General features: G+C 36.0%; 2 protein-coding genes across 2 annotated transcripts in view; both read right to left on the reverse strand.

Moving 5' to 3' along the window:
• LOC115877325 (serine/threonine-protein kinase pelle-like) lies at positions 1-14,035 on the reverse strand. Its single transcript, XM_030893469.1, has 5 exons — positions 13,644-14,035; positions 13,127-13,414; positions 5,082-5,414; positions 1,633-1,752; positions 1-681 (listed from the first exon to the last, which is right to left on the reverse strand). Exons 1-5 carry the CDS (start codon positions 13,873-13,875, stop codon positions 128-130), a joined length of 1,527 nt encoding a protein of 508 aa, XP_030749329.1. The 5' UTR covers positions 13,876-14,035; the 3' UTR covers positions 1-127.
• Positions 14,036-14,162: 127 nt separating this feature from the next.
• LOC115877339 (discoidin domain-containing receptor 2-like) overlaps positions 14,163-27,622 on the reverse strand; it is a 172,929-nt gene continuing 159,469 nt past the window's right edge. The window contains exons 16-17 of the mRNA XM_030893486.1: positions 14,690-14,839; positions 14,163-14,558 (exon numbers count right to left, since the gene is read on the reverse strand). Of these exons, the coding sequence (XP_030749346.1) occupies positions 14,409-14,558; positions 14,690-14,839 (300 nt within the window). The 3' untranslated portion in view covers positions 14,163-14,408. The remainder of the gene's footprint in view (positions 14,559-14,689; positions 14,840-27,622) is intronic.

Raw genomic sequence — 27,622 nt, forward strand, 5'->3', positions numbered from 1 at the left:
TAGTTCTGACTGACAACGAAACCCATTAGCAAGCAACGCGGATGTCAATGTTAGTCGGGAACTATTGTGAACTAAAGACCTAGTTCAAGGAACTATTCCTCTGGAGGAACTAGAATTCCCAACTCTATTACGAATCCTCCAAACACCCATCGTTACTTTTACCGCTCTCCGACTTCATTTTGGCCACCTCCTCCAGCATCAGCAACACCTGGACCATCTCCGGCCGGTCCTTGGCCCTCTTCTCCACACAATTCTTCCCGATCCTGATCAACTCACTGAATATACAATCGTAACCGGGCACCCGGTTATCCTTCAGCTCGAAAATTCTATCCGGCGGATGATTGATAACCTGGTCCTTCAAAAAAATCGTCTTCCGGTTACTAGCGCTCATCGCTGTCGCCAGCTCGAACAAAACCATGCCGAAACTGTAAGTATCGACCTTGGTGCTGAAGTGGCGCGATCGGAGGAAGTCGTCGGGGAGGTAGGGTAAGGTGCCTTGGATGCGGCTCACCTTGATGTGGGTGTAGTTGTTATCAGGTCCTTCGCGAGCCAGGCCGAAGTCGCCGATGCGGGGGTGGTCCATGGGATCCAGGAGGATGTTTGCGCTCTTGATGTCGCCGTGGATGAGCGGTTTGTTGTTGTGCAGGGTGGTGTGGAGGAACTGCAAACCTCTGGCTGTGCCTAAAAAGGAATTTTAGTAAATATTTGCAATGCTAGTTGCACAGATTCTATGGATATTAAACTTAGCATCTAATTCCTGGGTGTATGGCATAATTTTAGTAACTTTAACTATTTAATCTATATAAACAAACCTTTGAATAAGAAGACTAAGGAAGGAGCATATCAAAAATCTTAGGTCCACCGCGATGGGACTCAAATATGGCCGACTTAAATTCCGGTTTATCAGTGCCGTTCTAATTTTATTTAAAAAATGTAAAACTATTATGTAGGGTAGACGTGCGGTAGACTCAATATTTTTTATTATTTTACGTTGTGAATAAATATTGGTAGTTATTAAAATTGTTATAAAAACATATTATTATAATAAAAATAGATAAGTTTTAATAATTATTTATTAACACAAACATCCGATACGCTACTGAAGCAGGTAAGTCAAATTGACGTATGTAAATTCTTTGACATCTAATCTTTGACAAGTGGTAAATAAAAGCAAAAATGCAAGAAAAAATATATAATTAGTTAATTTAAGTGAATTTCATAAATGATCGGTTTACTACACGTATGTATATTATATAGTCACTTACTAGCGAAAAGTTGTTCCATTATTTCACTCGATTTATGCCGAGATCTACCGCACGATACGCAACCAACTATTTTAGAGTCCTTTTCGATAAATCGCGATAGTGTCACTGTTAATTTAAGGTCTGCCACAATTTCCATCTAGATTTACTACCTTTATACAACTATCAGTAGTAGAATAAATAATAAATAACATAAAATAAGCTCCGTAAATCCACAAAATTTCAAATCAAATTCAAATGTGTCAAATGAATCGTCAAACAGAACTGTCAAGGATCCCCACCCTAGAGTCCTTTTTCCGCCTACCATGCTGCATGAATACATGGATAGCATAATGCTCCTGCCTTAGTCTTCTTATTCAAAGAAACAAACCTATAGCTACTGTAAGTCTCTTGGGCCAATTTAGCAGTTTCCTGATATCATTTGTCCGTATCCTGCTGTCTAGTGAACCCCCAGACATATACTGATATATCAGACAAGGATAGGGACCTCCTGAAATGATTAATTTTTAAATAGCAACTTAATACTTTAATCTTGAAATATTTGGAATATCTCTCAATGTGAAAACACACGAGGCGGTTTATAGGCGTCGCGACTTTGATCGAAACGATCAATATACCGGGTGTCCCATTTAAAAAATAATAAGTTTGAGTGATATTTCGAAAATGCAGGTTTCAGCGAAAAACTAGTTACGCCACTGGATTCTACGTGAAAAACTTTACGAAACTCAGTTTTTATTTTTTGGATAAGTCATGGTGCAATCAAGATACCAGGGGCGTCGAAAAATTAAAACTTTTCAAATTCGCCCTCTAATTCAGGAACTAAAAGGGCTAGGACAAATCTGTGTGTAGCATCTTTAGTAGGGTGATTCAAAGAAGTAAAAAAAAAATTCTCACCAACAGGCTCAAAAGTTTCAATTTGACGTAAAAAGTTACCACTTAAAATGTGAGCCCTTAATATTAATATTAAGGCTGCCCACATCACATTTTTCTATTTTCCATAAGAATACCATGGAAAAATTTTGTTCTGTACCTTAAGAATTTTATTGCTAGCTTGTCGTGTGAAATAAAAAAGATCCTTTTACTTACTTTTAGTAGAGAATTGAACGTTCTATAAAAAAAGTCTCTTATGGTTTTAAACTATTAGCACAGAATATCTAGCTACGCAACAGAAAAATACTCGAAATGAAAGAGCTAAAATTGCACAAATAAAATACTAGATGGCGCGACAATATCATAATCAGAATATAATTGGAAATTTTCAACTTTCGGTTTTGGATCGACGTAGATCGACGGCACGTCGACGGCCTTGAAGCTCGGCAAAATATGCACAGTTGCCAGATTCAAACAGACTTTAATTGGCATCCCATTCTTTTTCTGGTGTATAATAATTTCTTTCTATTCTTCGTTTCTTGTTAGATACACTTATATTAATTATTCGTTTGGCTTTTAAAATTAGAATAAATTAATAAAAATAAAAAAATAAATTAGAAAACATATGCTCTCAAAATACATTTTTAATATACATTACTTTATTATGTTAACTAAGAAAATAACTTTAATTACCTTTAAAATTAATAATATACAGGGCGATTGATAGTGATATTTATTAATGCTGAAACGTTAGTAATGAAATATACGTTTAATAATAATGGAAATGATTTATTAAAATGCAGTACAAAAAATGTTAATTGACTAAAAAAATACTATAATAACAATTTTTTTCTGTTTGCCATGTTATTTATATAGACCTAGGTAGATTTTAAAAAGTGACACAGGTACAATTAATAATATATTAGTTCGGCATAAAAGTTGCTGTCACGACATCGTACAATAAATTAAAATTCGTAAAATAAATTAAAATTATAATTAAACAAATCTTTATAATGAAACACAAGTATATCAAATTTGGGCCCAATCGAACGCCAGGAAATGGTATCGTAAAATGGTACTACATTATGGTACCCTTTGATATGCTTCATTGTACCATAATATTGCAATGTCATCAAAAATACGCAAGTATAATCAAATATGAGCTCAATCGAACGTCAGGAAGTGGTATTGTAATATGGTACTATATTAAGGTACCACTATATATACCTATGCATCATAGTAGATACATCATAGTACCATCATATTACAATGTCACCGAAGATACTTACTATACCAAGTTAAGCCCAATCGAACGCCGTGGTGTCATAATAGTAGAACAATACTTATTATATTGTCGCCGAATTACAATCAAAATTTAGGATTCAGTTAGAATCAAACGTCAGGAAGTGATTTTAATTCAGCTCGTAAGATTTAACTCCAACTAACATGGCAAGTTAAATACTTAAATGTTTGAAAAAAGAGCTCTAATCTATTTTAATATGTTTAAATGATGTAGCAAATTTGAACGTAGGCTTTATCAGGAAGTATTACAATATAAATTACACAATGGCAACACTGCATAAAATTCTTTTAAATTTCGTTTGTAGAAAACTGTTTTTTGTTTTAAATTTATCGCCCTCTGTTATGTAGTAGTGAAACTACCGCATCAAAATATCTGATTTGGAGACAGGCTTTAAAAGTCTGTCTCCTTTTGAGACCTACGATTTTTTACATGTAACGAGGCTTCTGTTGCGTAGCTAGATATTCTGTGCTATTAGGTTTCGAGAAACAACAAAAATATTTAAGTGATTTTGTATCAAAAAGATCATTGCAATTATTTAAAAAATTTGATTTACCGAGCGATTTTTTAGAAAATTACATTTCAACTTGGTCTAATGATGATAATTACATCGAATATGCTGAATTTTTTAAATCATTAAAAGTAACGAATGACGTAGCTGGAAAAGGAGTTTCGTTAATCGAAGAATATAACAATTACCTCACTAAAGATGAAAAGCAACTACAGTATTTGTTACAAGTAGCAATCGTCAGTTAATGTATTCCCAATGTAAGTATTTCAAATGACCGAAGAAAATTTTTTGTCTTTAGATTAAACAAAAACGGGATAAACTATGATTTCGAAGCCAACTGGTGCTAAAAATGATCTCAAAGGGTTTCATTGGTCTCATTACTGCAAAAAACTATTAACAATTATTGTTTAAGAAACTAAATTTAAGATAAACATGATTTTTTTGGGTAATTTCTTTCAATAAAACCATCAAATTTGCTGTAATGCATCAAAAACCTTAAAATTTGCGATGAATTGAATTTTAGCCTCATATAACTCTCAAACTATTAGGTTTCTCGAAAAATCATAAGAGACCTTTTTTGTAGAATGTTCAATTCTCAAAAATAAGGAAAAGGATCTTTTTTATGACACAGGACAGGCAAGCAATAAAATTTATAAGGTGCAGAACAAAATTTTTCCATAGTTTTCTTATGGAAAATAGAAAAACGTGATGTGGGCAGTCTTAATATTAATATTAAGGGGCTCAAATTTTAATTGGTATCTTTTCACGCCAAATTGAAACTTTTGAGCTTGTTTGCATGAAAAAAAATATATATTTTTTTGAATCACCCTAATCTTTTAGTTTCATAAAAAAAGTAGTTCAGTGATATGAAAACCCCATCTTTGTATCTCCACTCATAAACACTAGAAAATACACGAAAATGGGTCATCCTGTATATATATATATATATATATATATATATATATATATATATATATATAACAACTCTCTCTCTCTCTCTCTCTCTATATATATTATTTTTGTTTAGATTCTTTTAAGAGAGTTTAGTTTAGTTTCTTTGATATTACCAACAGCTCTGGTAATTAGTTAGGTATAAAAGGACAGTTTATCAATAAGAAATAACTAGAAATAAACTTACCAATACTGTATCCATACAACGGTAAAATATTATCATGCCTGTAAGTGTTCAAACAATGCAACTCCGTAATAGACTGCCTTATCTGTTCGGTTAAGTCCTTCTTGCTGTTCAGCTTCGTTTCCAAGCGCTTGATCGCCACCTGGGTACACTTCCACGTTCCTCTGAACACAGTACCGAACCCACCCTGACCCAAGACCCTTGAAGTACTCCAGTTTTGAGTAGCGACTTCCAGATCTTCGTAGGGGATCAGTGGGGTGGCTCCGGCACTCTGAACAACGTGAGCGGTTAGCATTTTGTTCGAATCCAGCTGTTGGTTTTGTGTTGGTGACAAAGCTGCAACAAGTCAGTTTTCAAAAGACTTAAATCTCAAGTCATTTCTAAAATTAAAATGATTTAAATCTTATGTCTTTGACTTAAATCATTTTCTTTCAAGTCAAGTAGTGATGGGTTGTTATTTAACTATCTGTTATTTTATAACAATTATTTAGAAATAACATAACGCAACCGTTACAGCTTTTAAAAAATAACAGATATAAAATAACGACACTCAGAGATCGAGTGTTCGTGAAACGAAGTCGGCGCTCTGCACCGCCACAAAATTCGATGCTGCTCGAAGCAATTCCAAAAAACAACTAGTATGGATGGAAAACCTATTATTTCGACAACCATCGATACAGGCGGCGAGATACAACGGACAACGGAGTGGGGTATGCGCTACGGCGCGGCGCGTCGTGTTGTGCTGACAACAGCTTAAAAATAATAGGATATAAAAGAAGCAGCTTTTTTGAAACAGTTGCGGGCATAACGCCTGGCTGTCGAGATAACAGGAGTGGGAAAGGAGCGCTGCTGCATCGGTCGATTGTCGATGGAGGCTCGCAACGGGTTGGAGAATAACGCATCAGTTGTTTTAGCTATGTTGTTTTTTTACCTGTTACGAGCATAACAGAACGGCGTTCGAGATAATCGGAGGTTTGAAACAGGTTGGAGAATAACGCATCAGTTGTTTTAGATACATATTGTTTTTCAACCTGTTACGAGCATAACGGGCGGAGGTCGAGATATTATGGCGCTGTATGTTTCAATACTTTGTTATTAAGTTTCAATATTTAAGTATTTATTTATTCTGAAAAATTTTCAGAATAATATTTTAAGATTTTTTAAAAATGTATACAGGGTGTTTTGAAAAATCTGGTCATTGATTAATCACGATCCTGCTTAAAGCCCTTGACGTAAAAAGCTGATTTTTGGAAAACGGATTGACTTTAGGGTGTAGAGGTGCGATAAGAAGGGATTTTTCGAAACTCAAATTCTAAGGGGGTGAAACCACCCTCAAATATTAGAATATTTTTTATTTAAAAACTGGTGAGTTTTTCGAAAAAACTCTTAAACACGTATATTTTATTTTGTTGTTTTACATATTTTGAGATTTTTACAAAATATATACAGGGTGTTTCATAAAATATGACCACTGAGTAATCACTATTCTGCTTAAACTGCTTGACGTTTAAAGCTGATTTTTGGTAAACGGATTGACTGTGGGGTGTAGAGGTGCGATAAGGAGGGGTTTCTCGAATCTCAAATTCCAAGAGGGTGAAAACGCCCCTCAAATATTACAATATTTATTATTTAAAAAACGGTTAGTCTTTCGGGAAAACGATTGGACACGCATAATTTATTTTGTTTTTTTACATATTTTGAAATTTTTTAAAAAATAATACAGGGTGTTCCAAAAAGTTGAGTAATTGATTAACCACGATTCTGCTTAAACTGCTCGACGTTTAAAGCATATTTTTGGCAAATGTGAGAAAATTTTATCCAGTTTGTATGTTAATGGAAATTCTTGCTTTGCTTTATCATCACCATTACAAATTAATAATTCGATGCGAACGAAGTCGCGGGTACAACTTAACAAGTATAGCTAGAGACGTGAGAAATATAAAATAAGAGACGCCCCCCGATGCGCAGTGGACATCCCACAAATTTGCTTCAATCAGATTTTTCGTAGCGTAACTGCATCTCTCTTCCGCCGAATGCGTTCTCTCTCTATCGTGTGCGCGACCGGTGCTATCCCCAAGTCTCTTCCTATATTTGTCAAACTGTACATGCTAGTTTAAGTGTAAAATTAATTCGAACTCTAGTGTGTAGTTGGTTTACTTATGAAGAATATACTACACATTTTCTTATATTGCTATTTTTTGACCGCAAATGGTAAAATCATAACGAAGAGCTTCTCGCCCGTCGAGTGAGATGCACCCTGTACACTGCTACGCAATTCAGAATCTACGCGGATCGAGGGGTAGGGCGTAGGTAGATCGGAATTTATAGATATAGACGAGTGGCGGCATTTTGGCTTTTTTATATCGCAATTTGTAAACAGCGCTTATTTGTAAACAACCCCCGTTTTTAGAGAGGTATTTTAGATAACAATCGATATTTAGAAATGTTATGACACCCTGGAAATACTACCACCGAGCACGTCATTGTTGCAACTGCGTTAATACGCCTGGCGGTGACCGCCTCATATTCTTTCAGATATTTAGCAATAAAATAAAGAAACCTGTTATTTTTAAGCTGTTATTTTAAGCTGTTTTTTATAAATAACTATAACAGTTTCAACTGTTATCTAAAAATAACAGTTTTGCCCATCACTAAAGTCAAGTAATTTTCGTAAAGTGTATATCTTGATTCGAATTATACAGGGTCCGGCAATAGTGCGTCGGGCATCTGTAGCTCCTAGAATAAAAAACTTGAGATTTTTGTTTAAGTGCAAACCTAAAGTATATACTAGGATGTGCTTCAGGAAAATAGTTTTACTTCTATAGGGTGGCTCAAAAAAGTGTGAGTGGATCGCGATGATTTTTTTTAAATGGAACACCCTGTATATTATTGCATTTTTGGCTTCTTTTCATATCACTTTACATAATTCTAAGATATGAGTAAATTTACTTCGATAGTTTCACAGATATTAATAATTAAATATAAATATATTGTCAAGGTGTATGTAACGCTACACTGTATTACTGGTTGCATAACTGCATTACTGCTACATAACCGCAACGTGCATTGAGGAACCTGGCGAATTCGCCACAAAGTAAAAGAAAATTACAGCATTTTTTAGAACGTTCCAGAAACACTCGCCAGGGAGTATATAAAGGCCCGCGCTTTGGCAGTTGGCAGTTTGATAATACCGCGCTTTAAATTGTGAATTAATTGGCGAAGGTGCCAGTACTGTTAGAGTAATAGTAGTTGCATAAATTGTGTTGTAAATAGTATAAGCATGACCAACATGACAGACAGGCCAGAGACATCGATTTGTGACGTCACCGCACTAGTCCGGCTTTTGTATTGTGCCATATGGTACTGCATATAGGTTTTGCATAAATAATAGTATTTATTGATAGTTTTGCTATATATTTAATATAAATATGAAAAATATTATACAGAAAGGTATTAAAATTTAACATTAACTTTTTATCGCGTTAAAGTAATTGAATAGCATTAAAATTTAGATCTAAAGCACGAATATTAATATGAAATAAACTACAGCATAAGATGAACAAAATAAAATCTAGATAATAAAAAGCGTGTCCTAAAATTGCGTTAGCGAGTATTTAGCAACTAGTAATAATATACCTGTGATAAAAAGTTTCCAAATATTAAAAAATTTGAAAACTATACGTTTATCGACAAGTTAAGAAAATGTATTGTATATGATAACGGCAGAATACATTTTAAAGTTTAATTAAAAATAATTGTAAAAATTTGCCTAACATATTTAAAAAATATGGATATCAGATAGAATTAACTATTAACATTAAAGTAATTTGTAGTTCGATGTTCATCAAGTAACCATCTCCATAAATCGTAAATAAAAAGATAAAGATATCATTTTTTTTATATAAAATACTGTGAAATAAAGTACAAATTCATTTAATTTCTTTAAAATATATTGCCATTTCATAATAATAATAATACTTTTCAATATTTATTTCATCCTGAATTTCCAAATCTTGTTTTCTTTCATCGGGACGTTTTCTCTTTATAGGAACATGCACAGAGGGTCCATAAGAGGGTTGATTTGGAAAAATTGTAGGCACAGCATGTTCTGTAGGTTTTGGACGTGACCTAGTTACAGTTAATATTGTTGGGAAAGAGAATGTAGACAGATCCTGAGGACTTATTATAATTGCTGCTACAAGGCACAGGCACAGAACAATGTCGCGGAATTTTTGATTTCACAAAGTAAAAATAAAGAAACGAAAACTGTTTTACATAAAAATACACGTCGCTTACGTTGGTTTAACACTATACACTAACACTAACGCTATTAATTATGTTTTTATATAAATTCCCCAACTTTTTCCTAGCCCGGACACACAGCCGGCATCGCCGGTGTTACTATAATTTTTACCGAAAGTATGGTTTTTTTCGCGGGTAGGATGTTATGAATCGGATCTAGATAGTTCACTATTCACTCAAAATTATTTAGTATAATTTTATTAGCATAGAAACGCGTAAAAAATACAGATTGGTTTGTTTACGACTATTAATTCTGGACCACTTCGGTAGAACTGTCAAGACAGTCAGGCCTTGAATATGACGTTAGCCACGGTATAAGTTGTATGTACAGAGTGAGAAAAAAATTAATTCGTTAAGTATTTTATCGTGAGTTTAAATTAGTGGACCCACGGAATCCGTAACAATATTATATATTTTCAGCCTTTCTTAAAAAAGTATTAAAAATACAAGAACTGTCCTGAAATCAAAACTATATTAGGTATTTACATTAGATGGCCTGTACTTACTTTGTTATAAATATGCTAATAGTAAATTATACAGGATGTTCTAAATTCTACGCCAAACTTTCTAAAATATAAAATAATTTTTCTTCGTTTTTTTTAAGTGGAACATCCTGTATATTATTTTTTCAATAAATGGAAAATTAAAAAAATAACATTTTTTGAATTTAGAGCATTTCAAAAATTTTAACGGTTTCGCAGATATTCGCGGTTTTATATTTCATTATGGTATTTTCCACCAGTAAATTTTTATCAAAACTAACACATACTAACCACTAACTATCATATTAAATAATACTGCATGTATCTGCGAAACCATTAAACATTTAGAAATACTTTAAGTGCAAAAATGTTCATTTTTTAACTCTCCATCTAGTAAAAAAATAATATACAGGGTGTTCCATTTAAAAAATAAAAAAAAATATTTTATATTGTTACGGATTCCGTGGGTCCACTATTTTAAACTCACGATAAAATACATAACGAATTTATTATCTCACTTTATACACACAATTACTACTTATAACACAAAACTAACTATTTATAAAATTCCTTCACCAAATTGTCCGATTCGTAATAATTAATAAAAAATAATTTAAAGCGCGGTATATTTAAACTTCAAAAACTTCAACTGTCCCAACTGCCGGTTACGCCGGCTTATATACTCTATTGACTGCTTCTCGAAACCTCTACAATTCTCGGAGAGCGTTCTACCACGGCATATAAATCACACGGCAGGCTAACTCTCTTTGGCGGGAACGCTACGCGCATACCGTCGCGCACGCCGCCATTAGGGTTTCCATCAACAGAAAGTAACCAGTGTCGTAGTTTTTTCAGCGACAACACACAGTTACGGCAGATTCGAGTCAGTAGCGTGCGGCTTAATTTATTTTGATTTTTTTCTTGAGTGATATATTTTGTTTTTGTTGTTTTATTTTTGTTTATTATGTGATATATTTGGTTTTTCTAGTTTTATTTTCGTTTCTTATGTAATATAGTTGCCAATAGGTGCCCGGTGGCGTAGATGTACAGGCTCTCGTCTACCAATCTCAAGGTAGTGGGTTCGAATCCCACACCCGGCATTTCATCAGCCGACAATTTTTATTAAAATAAAAATAGTTTGGGTACCTAGGTCGACTCAGCTTTAAATGAGTACTTGGGATTCACAATCCTGAGGTAATAATAGACGGTTGAAGCGTAGTGCTAGCCACATTACCTTCCTTTGTATACCGAACGGCTCTAGTATGGCAAGCTGAACCTTGCTACTCCCAAGGCGTCATACGGGAGCTATTATTATTATTATATAATATAATTTGTTTTAGTAGTTTTATTTTTGTTGTTCAATAAAAGTTTCTTTCTGTTTCCTAGAGATCCTATTAGGTATGTATATATGTGATTAATTATTTTAACATATTTTAGTTGTAAAAAAAAACAGTAGTATACATATTAGGACATTCAGCTAAATAGGAAGATCTAATTAAAAATCTTAACAAACTTTAATATTAGTAAGATTTAATGTTAAATATTTAGTAAAATAAAATTTAATGTTGTATCTAGAATTTAGACATTAAAAATTCAATTTAAAAATCATTATATTATTCATTTAAATATAATTATAAAAATAAATAAAATGAGTATATCGAAAATAAGTTAACAATACATTTTTAGGGTAAGAACATGGGCAATTGCAGCTAACGGAGAAGACTTGATTGAAGATATAAATAAGGCCCACAAGTACAGGTTGTGTTCTGTTCACTTTGAATTTAAAATGTTTACCAATTCACTTTGTAACCGTATAAAATACAATGCGGTACCTACTTTGTTTCCTGCCATGAAAAAAATAGAAGTTTCTCAAAAAAAATTGTGGATTTATTAATTTGTGAAATTTGAATATTAATAAAATTTGCTACGCCCATTGATGGGCATAATTTGTACGTAGCCTCTTTATATTGTTCAATAAATATTTTATTGGTATTTTTTTAATTCTTGTTTGTAACTCCTGGCATGTTTTTGTTAGATGCATGTTTTTTAATTTTAATTGTCTATTCTCTACAGTGAAATATTTAATTGATTTTTTCATTTTTACTTTTCGAGAAGTATGCGCGGTTAACGATTCATTTGTTTGGACAACAGTATTGTAAATAAAATTCAGTTACAGTCAATTACAGTATTTTTTTAATACGACCCTGTCGTATTTTCTGAGAAATTTTTTAATACGTTTTAATCCGGCCCTGACTAGGAAACCATAATGGCGCCGACAAGGTCAAATTTTATAGAAATTTTAAACAATGGAATCTGAGTAGAGTTGGCGTGCCGATTGTTTTATGTGCCGTGGTTCTACTTCATACTGGACAATTCCATTGTCTGATTCGCTTACTTGTCGACTTGATTAAGAGATGGCGCCTAAAAATGTATTTTACTTTCTGGCGAATGCGCCATTTTTCTTGACACGTTGCGGTTGTGCAGGCAACCAGTAATACATTTTAGCGCTACATACCACAGCTACATACACTTTCACCTTGACAATATCCTTGTTTATTACAAGGACAATATTTCAGAAAATTTGGCGTAGAATTTTGAAAACGCTATATGACTTGTGATTACGATATTTATAGCAAAGTAAGTATAGACCATCTAAAGTAAATATCTAATATAGTTTTGATTTCAGGACAGGTCTTGAATATTTATTTATTAATATCTCTGAAATTATCAAAATATATTTACTCATATCTAGGATTATGAAACAATCTGGAAGAAGGCCAAAAATGCAATAATATACAGGGTGTTCCATTCAAAAAAAATAATCCCGATCCACTCACACTTTTTTAAGCCACCCTATAGAAGGTTAAATATTTTCCTGAAATACATCCTCATACATACTAGGAGCTACAGATGCCCGACGCACTATTGCCGGACCCTGTATGTAGGTATTCTTTATTAGTGTAGGTTTTTTTATTCAAGATTTACTAATAAAAGAGATAAATTTCTATGTCTAATTTCTATGACTGTTTATGGGTTAAATATGAGACACTCTTTTTTGCATACTGACGTTTTTAGGGGTACTTTTGGTATATTTTCACTTTTGCAATAGTTTTGTTACCATCAAATGCTTATTATAAAAGAAATACTTTTGTATTTAAATGGTTGTAACTAAGAAAAAACCTAAAAGTTTTGAAAAATGTCTCATTTTAACACCATTTGACCCAAAGTCATTGAGTCTTGCAGCTCTGGTTGGTGAAGCCTTACCGTTATCAACCGGCCCATTTAGAAGTCTACCCACAATGCCTGACTCATTACATTCTGAACTAACTCCGTTGTCGAGACCACAATCTTTATTGAGTGTTTCTTTGGTGGTATTGTCAAAGTCTACTGATGGAACTTTGCTGTCTGGTATCCGTAACTTCTTCAGTTCAGATGACAGTAGTCCAGTGAGGTGGTCCACATTGAACAGTTTGTGGTACTTGTCCTCCACCAAATCTTTGATCAAATACATGCCGTTGTACAATCCCATTCGATGCAGTAGAATAAAAAGTTCTGAAAAAGTATTAAATAATACAGGGTGTCTTGCATTGTTACCTGGTCAGTTTTAATTTCAAAACAGATACAGCTTTTTGCATGCGAAAACTGGCATGTGTATTCAGCATAAGCAGACCTTTAAAAACCTATTTACAACTTTGCTGTAAAATTAATAGGGGAGCCAATATTTGGATAGTTTAAAATCTGTGTAAACTGGTACAAAAACAATTAATGAACTTATACATACCGTCTACGGTGTGATTTTGGTGTGACCATAAATGTAAAAGTTCACAGGAGGGTGAACGACCCATCGGGCCCATCGATATAAACCTCTTTAATTTTTCTATCGTATCCTCGTCGTACTGCATATGCTTTATCCCTAATTCCACCCAGAGCTCGTTCCTATCCAGAATAACACATAATTGTCTTCTTTCATTGTAGGGCATCTGGTGAATGTACATTTTCGGCTTACTCGACATTGTTACCAAACCGACTTAACACAACACTTTAGACAAAAGGCGATTTAAAACAAATTTAAATTTATTAGTGGGAAATACGTGCAGTCATCACATCCCATTAAAAACAAGCTTTAAAACTGGAATTTACAAAGGAATGCTTGGAATGTGCTCTTGGAATTTACGTTAACCTCATTTTTTCGTAAATTGTAAACATGTCAAAAATGTAGGTACAAAAGGTTTCTGTTAACTCTATTTACATATCGAAGTTCGACTATCCGTCGTCAGATGGCGCACCATTCGTTTTATTTTAATTTATTTTCAAAATTTAAATATTACATTCTTTTATTAAGATTTTTGTCTGTAAAAAGATAAGGTACGTAACGATAGTTCTAAATCTACATTATACGAGATTTTCCTCTAAAATTTAGCATGATTCAATGGTGGTTTAGTTTTTTTTAAAGTTAAGTTCTTTAAACCGATTATTATTTTAATATCACACCTATTTATGAGCACTTATGTTTTAAGAACTAAGCTGGTTTTTCAAAAAAATAAATTTATTCGGATGGGACATAATCTTTGTTGATTCGTTTTAGAAAAGTTGAAATTATTTTAAATGTCGGTCTGTCGGAATCGTCTCGTCGCCAACAGGAGCACATCAGATCGTAGATATCCGTGGAACAGTGGGGTGGTTTATTGAGGACGACCTAAAACACAAAAAAATATGTAAAGTAGAAGAACCTCCTTTTAAGGTGTCCTATTGATTTTTTTCATTGGATTTTTTTACAACATCGATGTACAATGATACCGCAAATATTAAAAATATTTTACTTCGTACCTGTAGTTCTCCTCCGTAGTACATATGCTCGGCATTCTGGATGACCTTCTCGTTGGAGAGATTGGCGAAGGGTCTTTCGCAACAGAAGTTGAGGATCTCCCAGAAGGTCACAGCAAAGGCCCATACTGCGCTTGAGCAGGAGTATCTGTCCTGCAACACGGACAAGAAACATACAGGAATGCTATGTAGAATGTAGAAAGATATAGCAGGGGGGTTAGTCGATTTTATTATATAAATATTGTGTTTTAACTATATTCTCAATAGAAATTAATTTAAGCTACTAGCTCTAGTTAGTCCTAAGTTTTGTCTTTAAATTAAAAGACACTTAAAGGTGCGTATTCATTATCCGAACGAACGAACGAACGAATGAAAGTGCGGTATATTTAGACGGGGACCGAACGCATGCGGCCGTTCGTTCGGTCGTGCGCTCGACCATCCGCTTCGAGTCGGTACATCAAAGCCGTTCGCCTGCGTGCGCTTTCAGATTTAAGGTGCGTATTCATTATCCGAACGAACGAACGAACGAACGAACGAACGAACGAACGAACGAACGAATGAAAGTGCGGTATATTTAGACGGGGACCGAACGCATGCGGCCGTTCGTTCGTTCGTGCGCTCGACCATCCGCTTCGAGTCGGTACATCAAAGGCGTTTAGACGTCATGGTACAAAGAATACAAGGTATGCTCGATAGCGGCTCCAATTTCGTTCAGTTCGCGCATACCACCTGTGACGTCACTAGGAAAATAATGAATAAATAAAAAATAAAGAAAGTTGACAGGAGATCTGCATTTTTGAGGTTATGGTTAAGAATTGTTTATTTTTAAGACTTTTTAGTTCGTTTAATTTAATAACTACTAAAACCAGCAGTTCCAAAAATATATTTAAAAATAATAATTATCTATTAACATGGATTTGGACGATAATAGGTAAAAATACTAAATTTATTTCTATATTCGGTATAAAATTGTTTATTAGGTTTTTATTTTGCGATGTTTATGGTAAATAATTTTCATTTTCATTGCCTCTGAATTCACATGAGGACAGAGTTGAGGATATCTATGGAAAAGTAACCACAAGAGGAATTGTTACATCATTTAAAAAATATTGGGAAGTTTATTGTTTCCCATCGAAAAGTAGAAAATGCCAATGCAGATGAACGTATTGTAATTGTGATAGAAGTAATTCTAAGGGTGAAGTTTATTATAATTAGTGGAAGTAATACCAAGGGTGAAGTTTATTATAATTAGTGACCTCTGCTTCTTTTTATATGTAGAAGTTTCTGGTTTTGAGAATAAATCGGTTGAACGACACCCAAAATTTAAAGGAAGTATTTGCATACCCAGAATATGCCCATCAAGGATTATATAGCTCAAATTTCCTTTAATGGTAGGCAATTATTCAATGCAAATTAACTTTTTAAGTGACTAAAATATTAAATAGTTTACAATATGGTATATCACTAAAAATATATTACTTTTAGGTACAATTAGGGCCCGATACATTTCAAAAAGTAGAATATTATTTTATATTAAATGAGGTATTGTACTAACAATCAATTTATATTAATAACGGAGATTAAAAAATAACAGAATAAATAGTTCTTTTTCTTATACTACAAAAATAAACTATAGAATACAACAGTATTTAAAAAAAAAATAAAAAGTGATGTTCCGGCCGAGATTCGAACTCCGGTCTCTCGTTTCCTAGCCCGACTCCTTATGCACTGCTCCATAGTAACTTGCTTAGCGATAATTCAATGACGGTATATAAACAAAAAAAAAACAGGTTTATAACAATATCTTGACGATTTGAACTGGCGCGCGAATGAAGAAATGCGTGCGGTCTTCTCGTGCGGTTCTATCGTGCGGTCCCCGTCCATACCACTAGCGAACATTCGTTCGTTCGTTCGTTCGTTCGTGCGGATAATGAATACGCACCTTAAAAGACGTTTAACTAGAACTTTTGTAGCTTAATAGTTGAAATCTGACTATAAAAATGGAAACAGCGATTCAAAAAAGTGTGTGCACTATGTGCGCATATTTGAAGTGGGACTTCTTACTAACAGCTATTAAATTGGAGAATTTGAAAGACATGTTTGAAAAAGTGACATATAAAACTGTTTTAATATAAATGTTATTTTCAATTTATTTCTGTAATCTGTACATTTTCTGTTTCCTCAATAGTCTGGAAATTTTATGGAATATCACCCAAAATACACACTTTTATGCAAATGCCTAATAATGTTAACGCTTTAATTGATTTAATTTAATTTTGTTAAATTATACGAATATTCTCGTTGATTATTGGTTTGAAATAAATATGACGATGTCCTCCAATGAGAATGCGAGTTGCTTAACTCTAACAATTCTAATTCTGAGCTAGCAAATGAGCTAAATACTTTACCTAGACCGCTATTCAGAAGCTACAAACCTATCAATGAAAATATGCATGAAAATTTACTTCCTAGCATAGAACTAGAGGATATTGGTACCAGGTATACTGTATCAAGTTTATTATAATGTTTTTCTAAGCTTTAAAACTTAAAACAAATGTTTTTTGATGTTTGCACGATCCTTACCAATTTTTTTTCTCGCTAGCTCGTGCGTCAAAAGCATGATCAAAATCATGTCGTGTGAATTTTTACTCCCATCGCGCGGTAATGCAGGTTTGCCCCCTTTAATGTGCAAAAAACTGATTTTTCTCCTGCTAGGTACCGCTAAAATACGGCTCCTAAAATAACATGGGAGTGGTCAATTTAAAAGTTATCTATGATTATTTGGATGTCGTCTGATGATATTCTTCTAAGTTTACAAGAAAACTTCACCCGAATTAAAAGACAAAAAAAGCGACTGATACCACCGACGCCCTCCGGGAAGCCATCAAAGAATCACTTCCACCGATAACTTCAATCTCAATCGTGGATGCTGAACATGGCTGGACACAACTAAGAGATGCGATTCACAAAACCAGCGAAACAGTACTGGGAAAATCCAACAAAAAAAAACAACCAGACTGGTTTAACGAAAATCAACCACATATACAGGCTTTGTTGGAACAAAAGCATAGAGCACATCAAGCCGTCACTGCAAATCCACACAATCCAAGACTAGCAGACAACTTTAAGGCAGCCAACAACACGCTCCGAAGAAACCTGCGCCAACTAAAGGATATTTGGTGGTTGCAAAAAGCTAGTCAGATTCAGGAGTATGCCACGCATCACGACTATCGGAAATTCTTCGCGGCTGTAAAAGAAGTATACGGTCCAACTAAGAAGGCAAGATGCCCAATCATGGCACAAAATGGCGAACTTCTAAAAGAGGAAGAGCAAATCAGAAACCGCTGGATTACAGCCATATCCTTAACCAAGAAAACAACCCCAATATGGAAGCACTCAACATAATACCTCAGTCTAACAGCCTCGATGTATTAGACATTCCAATAACAGAACAGGAAATAAAGGACTCCATAAAACAGCTTAAAAACAACAAATCAGCTAGCTGTGACGCGATTCAGCTAGCTGTGACGGCGGAAATCTATAAGTATGCAAGTAAAGAACTTATTGGTCATATTAAGGCTCTCTTTGATGTCATATGGGAAAGCGGAGAGGTACCTCAGGACTTTTGCAACGCGAATATAGTGAATATATTTAAGAACAAAGGAAGTGCATCAAACTGCGGAAACTACCGAGGAATTTCACTACTGGCTATCGGAGGAAAAATTCTTGCAAAAATTATGTCAACCGCCTGCACCCACATATAGAAAAAATCCTCCCAGAATCGCAAACGGGTTTTCGCACCAACCGCGGTACCGTCGATTCCATATTCTCCATCCGGCAACTACAGGAAAAAGTAAAAGAGCAGCAGTCTAAACTTTACGTTTTATTCATCGATCTAACAAAAGCCTTCGACTCTGTGAGCAGAGATGCACTTTGGGCAATTATGAAAAAGTTCGGAGTCAAATCAAATTTCTTACAGTGTGTAAAAGCCTCCATAATAACAACAAATCAAGAGTGTCATATGATGGATCACTGAGCGATCCCTTCCTAACAAACAGAGGCCTTAGGCAGGGTTGTGTCTTAGCGCCTCTCGTATTCAGTATATTCATGGCAGTGCTCGCCATTATAGTGGACAGCAAACTGCAGGAGAGAGGTTTGGGCATTAGATACAGATACGACGGCGGTCTGTTCAACATAAAAAGACTCAGGGCAAAAACACGAACAAAATTCATCACAAAACTACAATACGCTGATGACTGTGCTCTAGTTGCAAATACGTTAGACCAATTGCAAGAAATGTTGAACACATATACATGAGCATATGAGGCCTTGGGACTTAAGCTGAACATCGATAAAACTAAAATTTTATGCACTCCCCCGGAAGATCACAACAATGTCATAAAAATCGGAGATGAGCTGTTGGAATATGTAGCGGAATTTAATTACCTCGGCAGTTTGATTTCGGAAAAGGCCAATATCGACTCTGAAATTCAGCAGAGGATTAGCAGCGCCTCAAAGGCATTCTTTAGAAATTAAAAGACAGGGTTTTCTACAATCATGACTTGAGGACAAAAACGAAACTTGCGGTGTACCGAGCGATAATAATTCCCACCATGTTATATGGAAGCGAAACCTGGGTGCCGTACCGCCGACACATGAACGCATTAAACAAGTTGCAACAGAGACATCTTAGACAGTCTTAAGAATATAATGGTTCCATCACGTCTCAAACGTATCGATCCTTGAAAAAGCTAACTGAGAGAGTATTGAAGTCATGATTACAAAGTCCCGCTTAAGATGGGCTGGTCACGTATGCAGAATGCAAGAAAACCGCATACCAAAATCTCTGCTTTACGGTGAGCTTGTAGAAGGTAAGAGGAGGCCGGGTGGACAACTCAAAAGGTTCAAGGATATTTTCCACGAAAACTTAAAGGGAATTAACAAGCAGAATGAGTGGGAAGAGGCAGCTCACAATAGAACGGAATGGAGAAGAATTGTAAAGTCAGTTAACAGCGACAACCAAAAAGTAAAGAGGCAACAAGGCTATGAGATTTTTGAATGTCCGGAGTGCCGTAGTTGTAAAGAAACAAAAAATAACTTTTTTAATTTGTCTGGATTGCGGTAGACAGATAACATCACGTATCGGGCATTTCAGTCACAGAAAAGCTCATGAAAGAAAACGCCTTGCGTGACCATCTTCTAATGCGTGTCAAATACTCGTCAGCGAGTAATGGCGGTATGTATGTAAACAAGAAAACTTTACCCGAATTATAAGACAAAAAAAGCGGCTGCTATTTTTCTATTGACCCAAAAATGCCTCCCATAAAAATAGTTACGGAAACAACTTCGAAACGTTCTGCCGTCTTTTATTGGCATCCGCCTTCCTTGCCGCTTATGTTTAATTTACATTTCTAGTTTTTCCCTCATGTTTATTTTCCTGATTACTTTTCCTACTGGCGCCGAAACTTTTTCGCCGAACACTTTTCCGCCGTGCGCGCCTCTATTTGCATTTGTTTCGACTTTTTCTTCTTTAAACAAGAACTCAATCAAAACTCCGAGAGACGGCGGCTTTTTGCGACGAGGCACTGGCGCAACTCCTCCAGAACAAATAGTTCCGGAGAAAAAGTCCGGGCCGGAAAAGTTGCGCCTCGAAAAACAACCCAGAATAGTGGCTGTAGTCGAAGTATACAAATAGTTCGCACAGTTTTTCTGTAATATTGTGTTTTTTATTTGAATTGTTTGGAGAATATCGTTAGTAAAAACTTAATCGGCTTTTTGGGAGTTGTAAAACATCACTACTGGATTCAAAGTGTTTTTTATTAGATTATTCCCTCAATGTTTAATAGGTAATAATATTTTCTTGACAAGCTTAATAGTTGAAATCTGACTATAGAAATGGAAAGAACGCGGATTCAAGTAAAGGCAGTTAATGATATCGGTAATGCAGGTTTCTTTGTGCAAAAAACTGTTCCTTCTCCTGCTAGGTGCCACTAAAATACGGCTCCTAAAATAACATGGGAGTGGGCAATCTAAAAGTTATCTATGATTATTTGGATGTCGTCTGTTGATATTCTTCTAAGCTTACAAGAAAACTTTACCCGAATTAAAAGACAAAAAAAGCGGCTGCTATTTTTCTATTGACCCAAAAATGCCTCCCATAAAAATAGTTACGGAAACAACTTCGAAACGTTCCCTCCTCAGCCTCCAGAACCGCTTCCGTCTTTTATTGGCATCCGCCTTTCTTGCCGCTTATGTTTAATTTACATTTCTAGTTTTTCCCTCATGTTTATTTTCCTGATTACTTTTCCTACTGGCGCCGAAACTTTTTCGCCGAACACTTTTCCGTCGTGCGCGCCTCTATTTGCATTTGTTTCGACTTTTCTTCTTTAAACAAGAACTCAATCAAAACTCCGAGAGACGGCGGCTTTTTGACGAGGCACTGGCGCAACTCCTCCAGAACAAATAGTTCCGGAGAAAAAGTCCGGGCCGGAAAAGTTGCGCCTCGAAAACAACCCGGAATAGTGGCTGTAGTCGAAGGATACAAATAGTTCACCTAGTTTTTTGTAATATTGTGTTTTTTAGCTGGATTGATTAGAGAATATCGTCACTAAAAACTTAATCGGCTTTTTGGGAGTTGTAAACATCAGTACTGGATTCAAAGTGTTTTTTATTAGATTATTCCCCTCAATGTTTAATAGGTAATAATATTTTCTTCACAAGCTTAATAGTTGAAATCTGACTATAGAAATGGAAAGAACGCCGATTCAAGTAAAGGCAGTTAATGATATCGGTAATGCAGGTTTCTTTGTGCAAAAACTGTTCCTTCTCCTGCTAGGTGCCACTAAAATACGGCTCCTAAAATAACATGGGAGTGGGCAATCTAAAAGTTATCTATGATTATTTGATGTCGTCTGTTGATATTCTTCTAAGCTTACAAGAAAACTTTTACCCTGAATTAAAAGACAAAAAAGCGGCTGCTATTTTTCTATTGACCCAAAAATGCCTCCCATAAAAATAGTTACGGAAACAACTTCGAAACGTTCCCTCCTCAGCCTCCAGAACCGCTTCTCCGTTTTATTGGCATCCGCCTTTTTGCCGCTTATGTTTAATTTACATTTCTAGTTTTTCCTCATGTTTATTTTCCTGATTACTTTTCCTACTGGCGCCGAAACTTTTTCGCCGAACACTTTTCCGTCGTGCGCGCCTCTATTTGCATTTGTTTCGACTTTTCTTCTTTAAACAAGAACTCAATCAAAACTCCGAGAGACGGCGGCTTTTGCGACGAGGCACTGGCGCAACTCCTCCAGAACAAATAGTTCCGGAGAAAAGTCCGGGCCGGAAAAGTTGCGCCTCGAAAAACAACCCGGAATAGTGGCTGTAGTCGAAGGATACAAATAGTTCACCTAGTTTTTTTGTAATATTGTGTTTTTAGCTGGATTGATTAGAGAATATCGTCACTAAAAACTTAATCGGCTTTTTGGGAGTTGTAAAACATCAGTACTGGATTCAAAGTGTTTTTTATTAGATTATTCCCTCAATGTTTAATAGGTAATAATATTTTCTTCACAAGCTTAATAGTTGAAATCTGACTATAGAAATGGAAAGAACGCCGATTCAAGTAAAGGCAGTTAATGATATCGGTAATGCAGGTTTCTTTGTGCAAAAAACTGTTCCTTCTCCTGCTAGGTGCCACTAAAATACGGCTCCTAAAATAACATGGGAGTGGGCAATCTAAAAGTTATCTATGATTATTTGGATGTCGTCTGTTGATATTCTTCTAAGCCTACGAGAAAACTTTACCCGAATTAAAAGACAGAAAAAGCGGCTGCTATTTTTCTATTGACCCAAAAATGCCTCTCATAAAAATAGTTACGGAAACAACTTCGAAACGTTCCCTCCTCAGCCTCCAGAACCGCTTCCGTCTTTTATTGGCATCCGCCTTTCTTGCCGCTTATGTTTAATTTACATTTCTAGTTTTTCCCTCATGTTTATTTTCCTGATTACTTTTCCTACTGGCGCCGAAACTTTTTCGCCGAACACTTTTCCGTCGTGCGCGCCTCTATTTGCATTTGTTTCGACTTTTCTTCTTTAAACAAGAACTCAATCAAAACTCCGAGAGACGGCGGCTTTTTGCGACGAGGCACTGGCGCAACTCCTCCAGAACAAATAGTTCCGGAGAAAAAGTCCGGGCCGGAAAAGTTGCGCCTCGAAAAACAACCCGGAATAGTGGCTGTAGTCGAAGGATACAAATAGTTCACCTAGTTTTTTTGTAATATTGTGTTTTTTAGCTGGATTGATTAGAGAATATCGTCACTAAAAACTTAATCGGCTTTTTGGGAGTTGTAAAACATCAGTACTGGATTCAAAGTGTTTTTTATTAGATTATTCCCTCAATGTTTAATAGGTAATAATATTTTCTTCACAAGCTTAATAGTTGAAATCTGACTATAGAAATGGAAAGAACGCCGATTCAAGTAAAGGCAGTTAATGATATCGGTAATGCAGGTTTCTTTGTGCAAAAACTGTTCCTTCTCCTGCTAGGTGCCACTAAAATACGGCTCCTAAAATAACATGGGAGTGGGCAATCTAAAAGTTATCTATGATTATTTGGATGTCGTCTGTTGATATTCTTCTAAGCCTACGAGAAAACTTTACCCGAATTAAAAGACAGAAAAAGCGGCTGCTATTTTTCTATTGACCCAAAAATGCCTCTCATAAAAATAGTTACGGAAACAACTTCGAAACGTTCCCTCCTCAGCCTCCAGAACCGCTTCCGTCTTTTATTGGCATCCGCCTTTCTTGCCGCTTATGTTTAATTTACATTTCTAGTTTTTCCCTCATGTTTATTTTCCTGATTACTTTTTCCTACTGGCGCCGAAACTTTTCGCCGAACACTTTTCCGCCGTGCGCGCTGCTATTTGCATTTGTTTCGACTTTTTCTTCTTTAAACAAGAACTCAATCAAAACTCCGAGAGACGGCGGCTTTTTGCGACGAGGCACTGGCGCAACTCCTCCAGAACAAATAGTTCCGGAGAAAAAGTCCGGGCCGGAAAAGTTGCGCCTCGAAAAACAACCCGGAATAGTGGCTGTAGTCGAAGGATACAAATAGTTCGCAGAGTTTTTCTGTAATATTGTGTTTTTTATTTGAATTGTTTGGAGAATATCGTTAGTAAAAACTTAATCGGCTTTTTGGGAGTTGTAAAACATCACTACTGGATTCAAAGTGTTTTTTATTAGATTATTCCCTCAATGTTTAATAGGTAATAATATTTTCTTCACAAGCTTAATAGTTGAAATTTGACTATAGAAATGGAAAGAACGCCGATTCAAGTAAAGGCAGTTAATGATATCGGTAATGCAGGTTTCTTTGTGCAAAAAACTGTTCCTTCTCCTGCTAGGTGCCACTAAAATACGGCTCCTAAAATAACATGGGAGTGGGCACTCTAAAAGTTATCTATGATTGTTTGGATGTCGTCTGTTGATATTCTTGTAAGCTTACAAGAAAACTTTACCCGAATTAAAAGACAAAAAAAGCGGCTGCTATTTTTCTATTGACCCAAAAATGCCTCCCATAAAAATAGTTACGGAAACAACTTCGAAACGTTCCCTCCTCAGCCTCCAGAGCCGCTCCCGTCTTTTATTGGCATTCGCCTTCCCTGCCGCTTATGTTTAATTTACATTTCTAGTTTTTCCCGCATGTTTATTTTCCCGATTACTTTTCCTACTGGCGCCGAAACTTTTTCGCCGAACACTTTTCCGCCGTGCGCGCCTCTATTTGCATTTGTTTCGACTTTTTCTTCTTTAAACAAGAACTCAATCAAAACTCCGAGAGACGACGGCTTTTTGCGACGAGGCACTGGCGCAACTCCTCCAGAACAAATAGTTCCGGAGAAAAAGTCCGGGCCGGAAAAGTTGCGCCTCGAAAAACAACCCAGAATAGTGGCTGAAGTCGAAGGATACAAATAGTTCGCCCGGTTTTTTTGTAATATTGTGTTCCTTAGCTGAATTGTTTAGAGAATATCGTCACTAAAAACTTAATCGGTTTTTTGGAAGTTGTAAAACATCATTACTGGATTCAAAGTGCTTTTTATTAGATTATTCCCCTAATGTTAAATAGGTAATAATATTTTCTTGACAAGCTCAATAGTTGAAATCTGACTATAGAAATGGAAAGAACGCCGATTCAAATAAAGGCGGTTAATGATATCGGTAATGCAGGTTTCTTTATGCAAAAAACTGTTCCTTCTCCTGCTAGGTGCCACTAAAATACGGCTCCTAAAATAACATGGGAGTGGGCAATCTAAAAGTTATCAATGATTATTTGGATGTCGTCTGTTGATATTCTTCTAAGCTTACAAGAAAACTTTACCCGAATTAATAGACAAAAAAAGCGACTGCTATTTTTCTATTAACTCAAAAATGCCTCCCATAAAAATAGTTACGGAAACAACTTCGAAACGTTCCCTCCTCAGCCTCCAGAGCCGCTCCCGTCTTTTATTGGCATTCGCCTTCCCTGCCGCTTATGTTTAATTTACATTTCTAGTTTTTCCCGCATGTTTATTTTCCCGATTACTTTTCCTACTGGCGCCGAAACTTTTTCGCCGAACACTTTTCCCGCCGTGCGCGCCTCTATTTTTGCATTTGTTTCGACTTTTTTCTTCTTTTTAAACAAGAACTCAATCAAAACCTGAGAGACGACGGCTTTTTGCGACGAGGCACTGGCGCAACTCCTCCAGAACAAATAGTTCCGGAGAAAAAGTCCGGGCCGGAAAAGTTGCGCCCTCGAAAACAACCCAGAATAGTGGCTGAAGTCGAAGGATACAAATAGTTCGTCTGGTTTTTTGTAATATTGTGTTCCTTAGCTGAATTGTTTAGAGAATATCGTCACTAAAAAACTTAATCGGTTTTTGGAAGTTGTAAAATCATTACTGGATTCAAAGTGCTTTTTATTAGATTATTCCCCTAATGTTAAATAGGTAATAATATTTTCTTGACAAGCTCAATAGTTGAAATCTGACTATAGAAAATGGAAAGAACGCCGATTCAAATAAAGGCGGTTAATGATATCGGTAATGCAGGTTTCTTTATGCAAAAACTGTTCCTTCTCCTGCTAGGTGCCACTAAAATACGGCCCTAAAATAACATGGGAGTGGGCAATCTAAAAGTTATCAATGATTATTTGGATGTCGTCTGTTGATATTCTTCTAAGCTTACAAGAAAACTTTACCCGAATTAATAGACAAAAAAAGCGACTGCTATTTTTCTATTAACTCAAAAATGCCTCCCATAAAAATAGTTACGGAAACAACTTCGAAACGTTCCCTCCTCAGCCTCCAGAACCGCTGCCGTCTTTTATTGGCATCCGCCTTCCTTGCCGCTTATGTTTAATTTACATTTCTAGTTTTTCCCTCATGTTTATTTTCCTGATTACTTTTCCTACTGGCGCCGAAACTTTTTCGCCGTGCGCGCCTCTATTTGCATTTGTTTCGACTTTTTCTTCTTTAAACAAGAACTCAATCAAAACTCCGAGAGACGGCGGCTTTTTGCGACGAGGCACTGGCGCAACTCCTCCAGAACAATAGTTCCGGAGAAAAAGTCCGGGCCGGAAAAGTTGCGCCTCGAAAAACAACCCGGAATAGTGGCTGTAGTCGAAGGATACAAATAGTTCGCACAGTTTTTCTGTAATATTGTGTTTTTTGAAGAATTTTGGTTTTTCGGGTTATTAGGCCGTCGTCGGTTAGAATTGCTTCCTAACGTTTCGCTAGCACGAGTGGCTAGCATCTTCAGAGGTGTGTTTGCTCCGATTGCTCACACTAGACTGATGCCTCCGCGTCGGCGTAGCGCGTATTTATGCGTCGGCGGAGGGGGCGTGGCTTGTTCGGGTGGTAGTTCTTCCGGAACTGGTCTACTTCTCACCGATAGGATTGGTCACCGATAGGATTGGTAAAGTTCTCAAGAAGCATAACATCAAAACCATATACAAACCTACCCGAAAAATAAGGGACTGCTTAAGACCAGCAAAAGACAAAAGAGAACCATTATCCTCTGCAGGGATCTACCGTATACCTTGTTCCTGCGGTAGCGTATATATTGGAACTACCAAACGCTCAGTAGGAACGAGACTTACGGAACACAAGAGAAACTGCAGATTAGGGCAAACAGAGAAGTCAGCCGTAGCAGAACATGCTCTAAGAGATGGTGATCACAAAATCCAATTCGAAGACACCCAAGTCATTGCCACAACATCTGGATATCATCCTCGTCTGGTCAGGGAAGCTGTTGAAATTCACAAACATCCAAATAATTTCAACAGGAAGGAAGAAACTTTCTACCTTAACAGAATTTGGCATCCAGCTATATCTAGGACCAAAGTAGCAGCACAGAGAAGTAGACCAGTTCCGGAAGAACTACCACCCGAACAAGCCACGCCCCCTCCGCCGACGCATAAATACGCGCTACGCCGACGCGGAGGCATCAGTCTAGTGTGAGCAATCGGAGCAAACACACCTCTGAAGATGCTAGCCACTCGTGCTAGCGAAACGTTAGGAAGCAATTCTAACCGACGACGGCCTAATAACCCGAAAAACCAAAATTCTTCAAACGATGGCCGCGAAAGCCTAAACTACTACATTGTGTTTTTTATTTGAATTGTTTGGAGAATATCGTTAGTAAAAACTTAATCGGCTTTTTGGGAGTTGTAAAACATCACTACTGGATTCAAAGTGTTTTTTATTAGATTATTCCGCCAATGTTAAATAGATAATAATATTTTCTTGGCAAGATTTCTGTTTTTTTCGGTACTAGAAGAAAACCTACAAAATAAAAAAAATGTGTGTGCACTATGTGCGCATATTTGAAGTAAAACTTTTTCTTACTGATCTGCTAGTCATGGGCGCCGAAAGAATGAAATTTAGGGGGGGGGGCAAGGTAAAAATG

Source organism: Sitophilus oryzae, unplaced genomic scaffold (assembly GCF_002938485.1).
Source record: "Sitophilus oryzae breed Bouriz unplaced genomic scaffold, Soryzae_2.0 scaffold_1443_pilon_pilon, whole genome shotgun sequence".
Taxonomy (NCBI): domain Eukaryota; kingdom Metazoa; phylum Arthropoda; class Insecta; order Coleoptera; family Curculionidae; genus Sitophilus; species Sitophilus oryzae.

Excerpts from the sequence above, each read along its gene's own strand:
- LOC115877325 (XM_030893469.1), bottom strand. The coding sequence starts at position 13,875 with ATGTCGAGTAAGCCGAAAATGTACATTCACCAGATGCCCTACAATGAA. Across the intron at positions 5,415-13,126 it reads AAATGGGCCGGTTGATAACG|CTTTGTCACCAACACAAAAC; the intron begins GTAAGGCTTCAC and ends GACTTGTTGCAG. Across the intron at positions 682-1,632 it reads GAGACTTACAGTAGCTATAG|GCACAGCCAGAGGTTTGCAG; the intron begins GTTTGTTTCTTT and ends ATTCCTTTTTAG.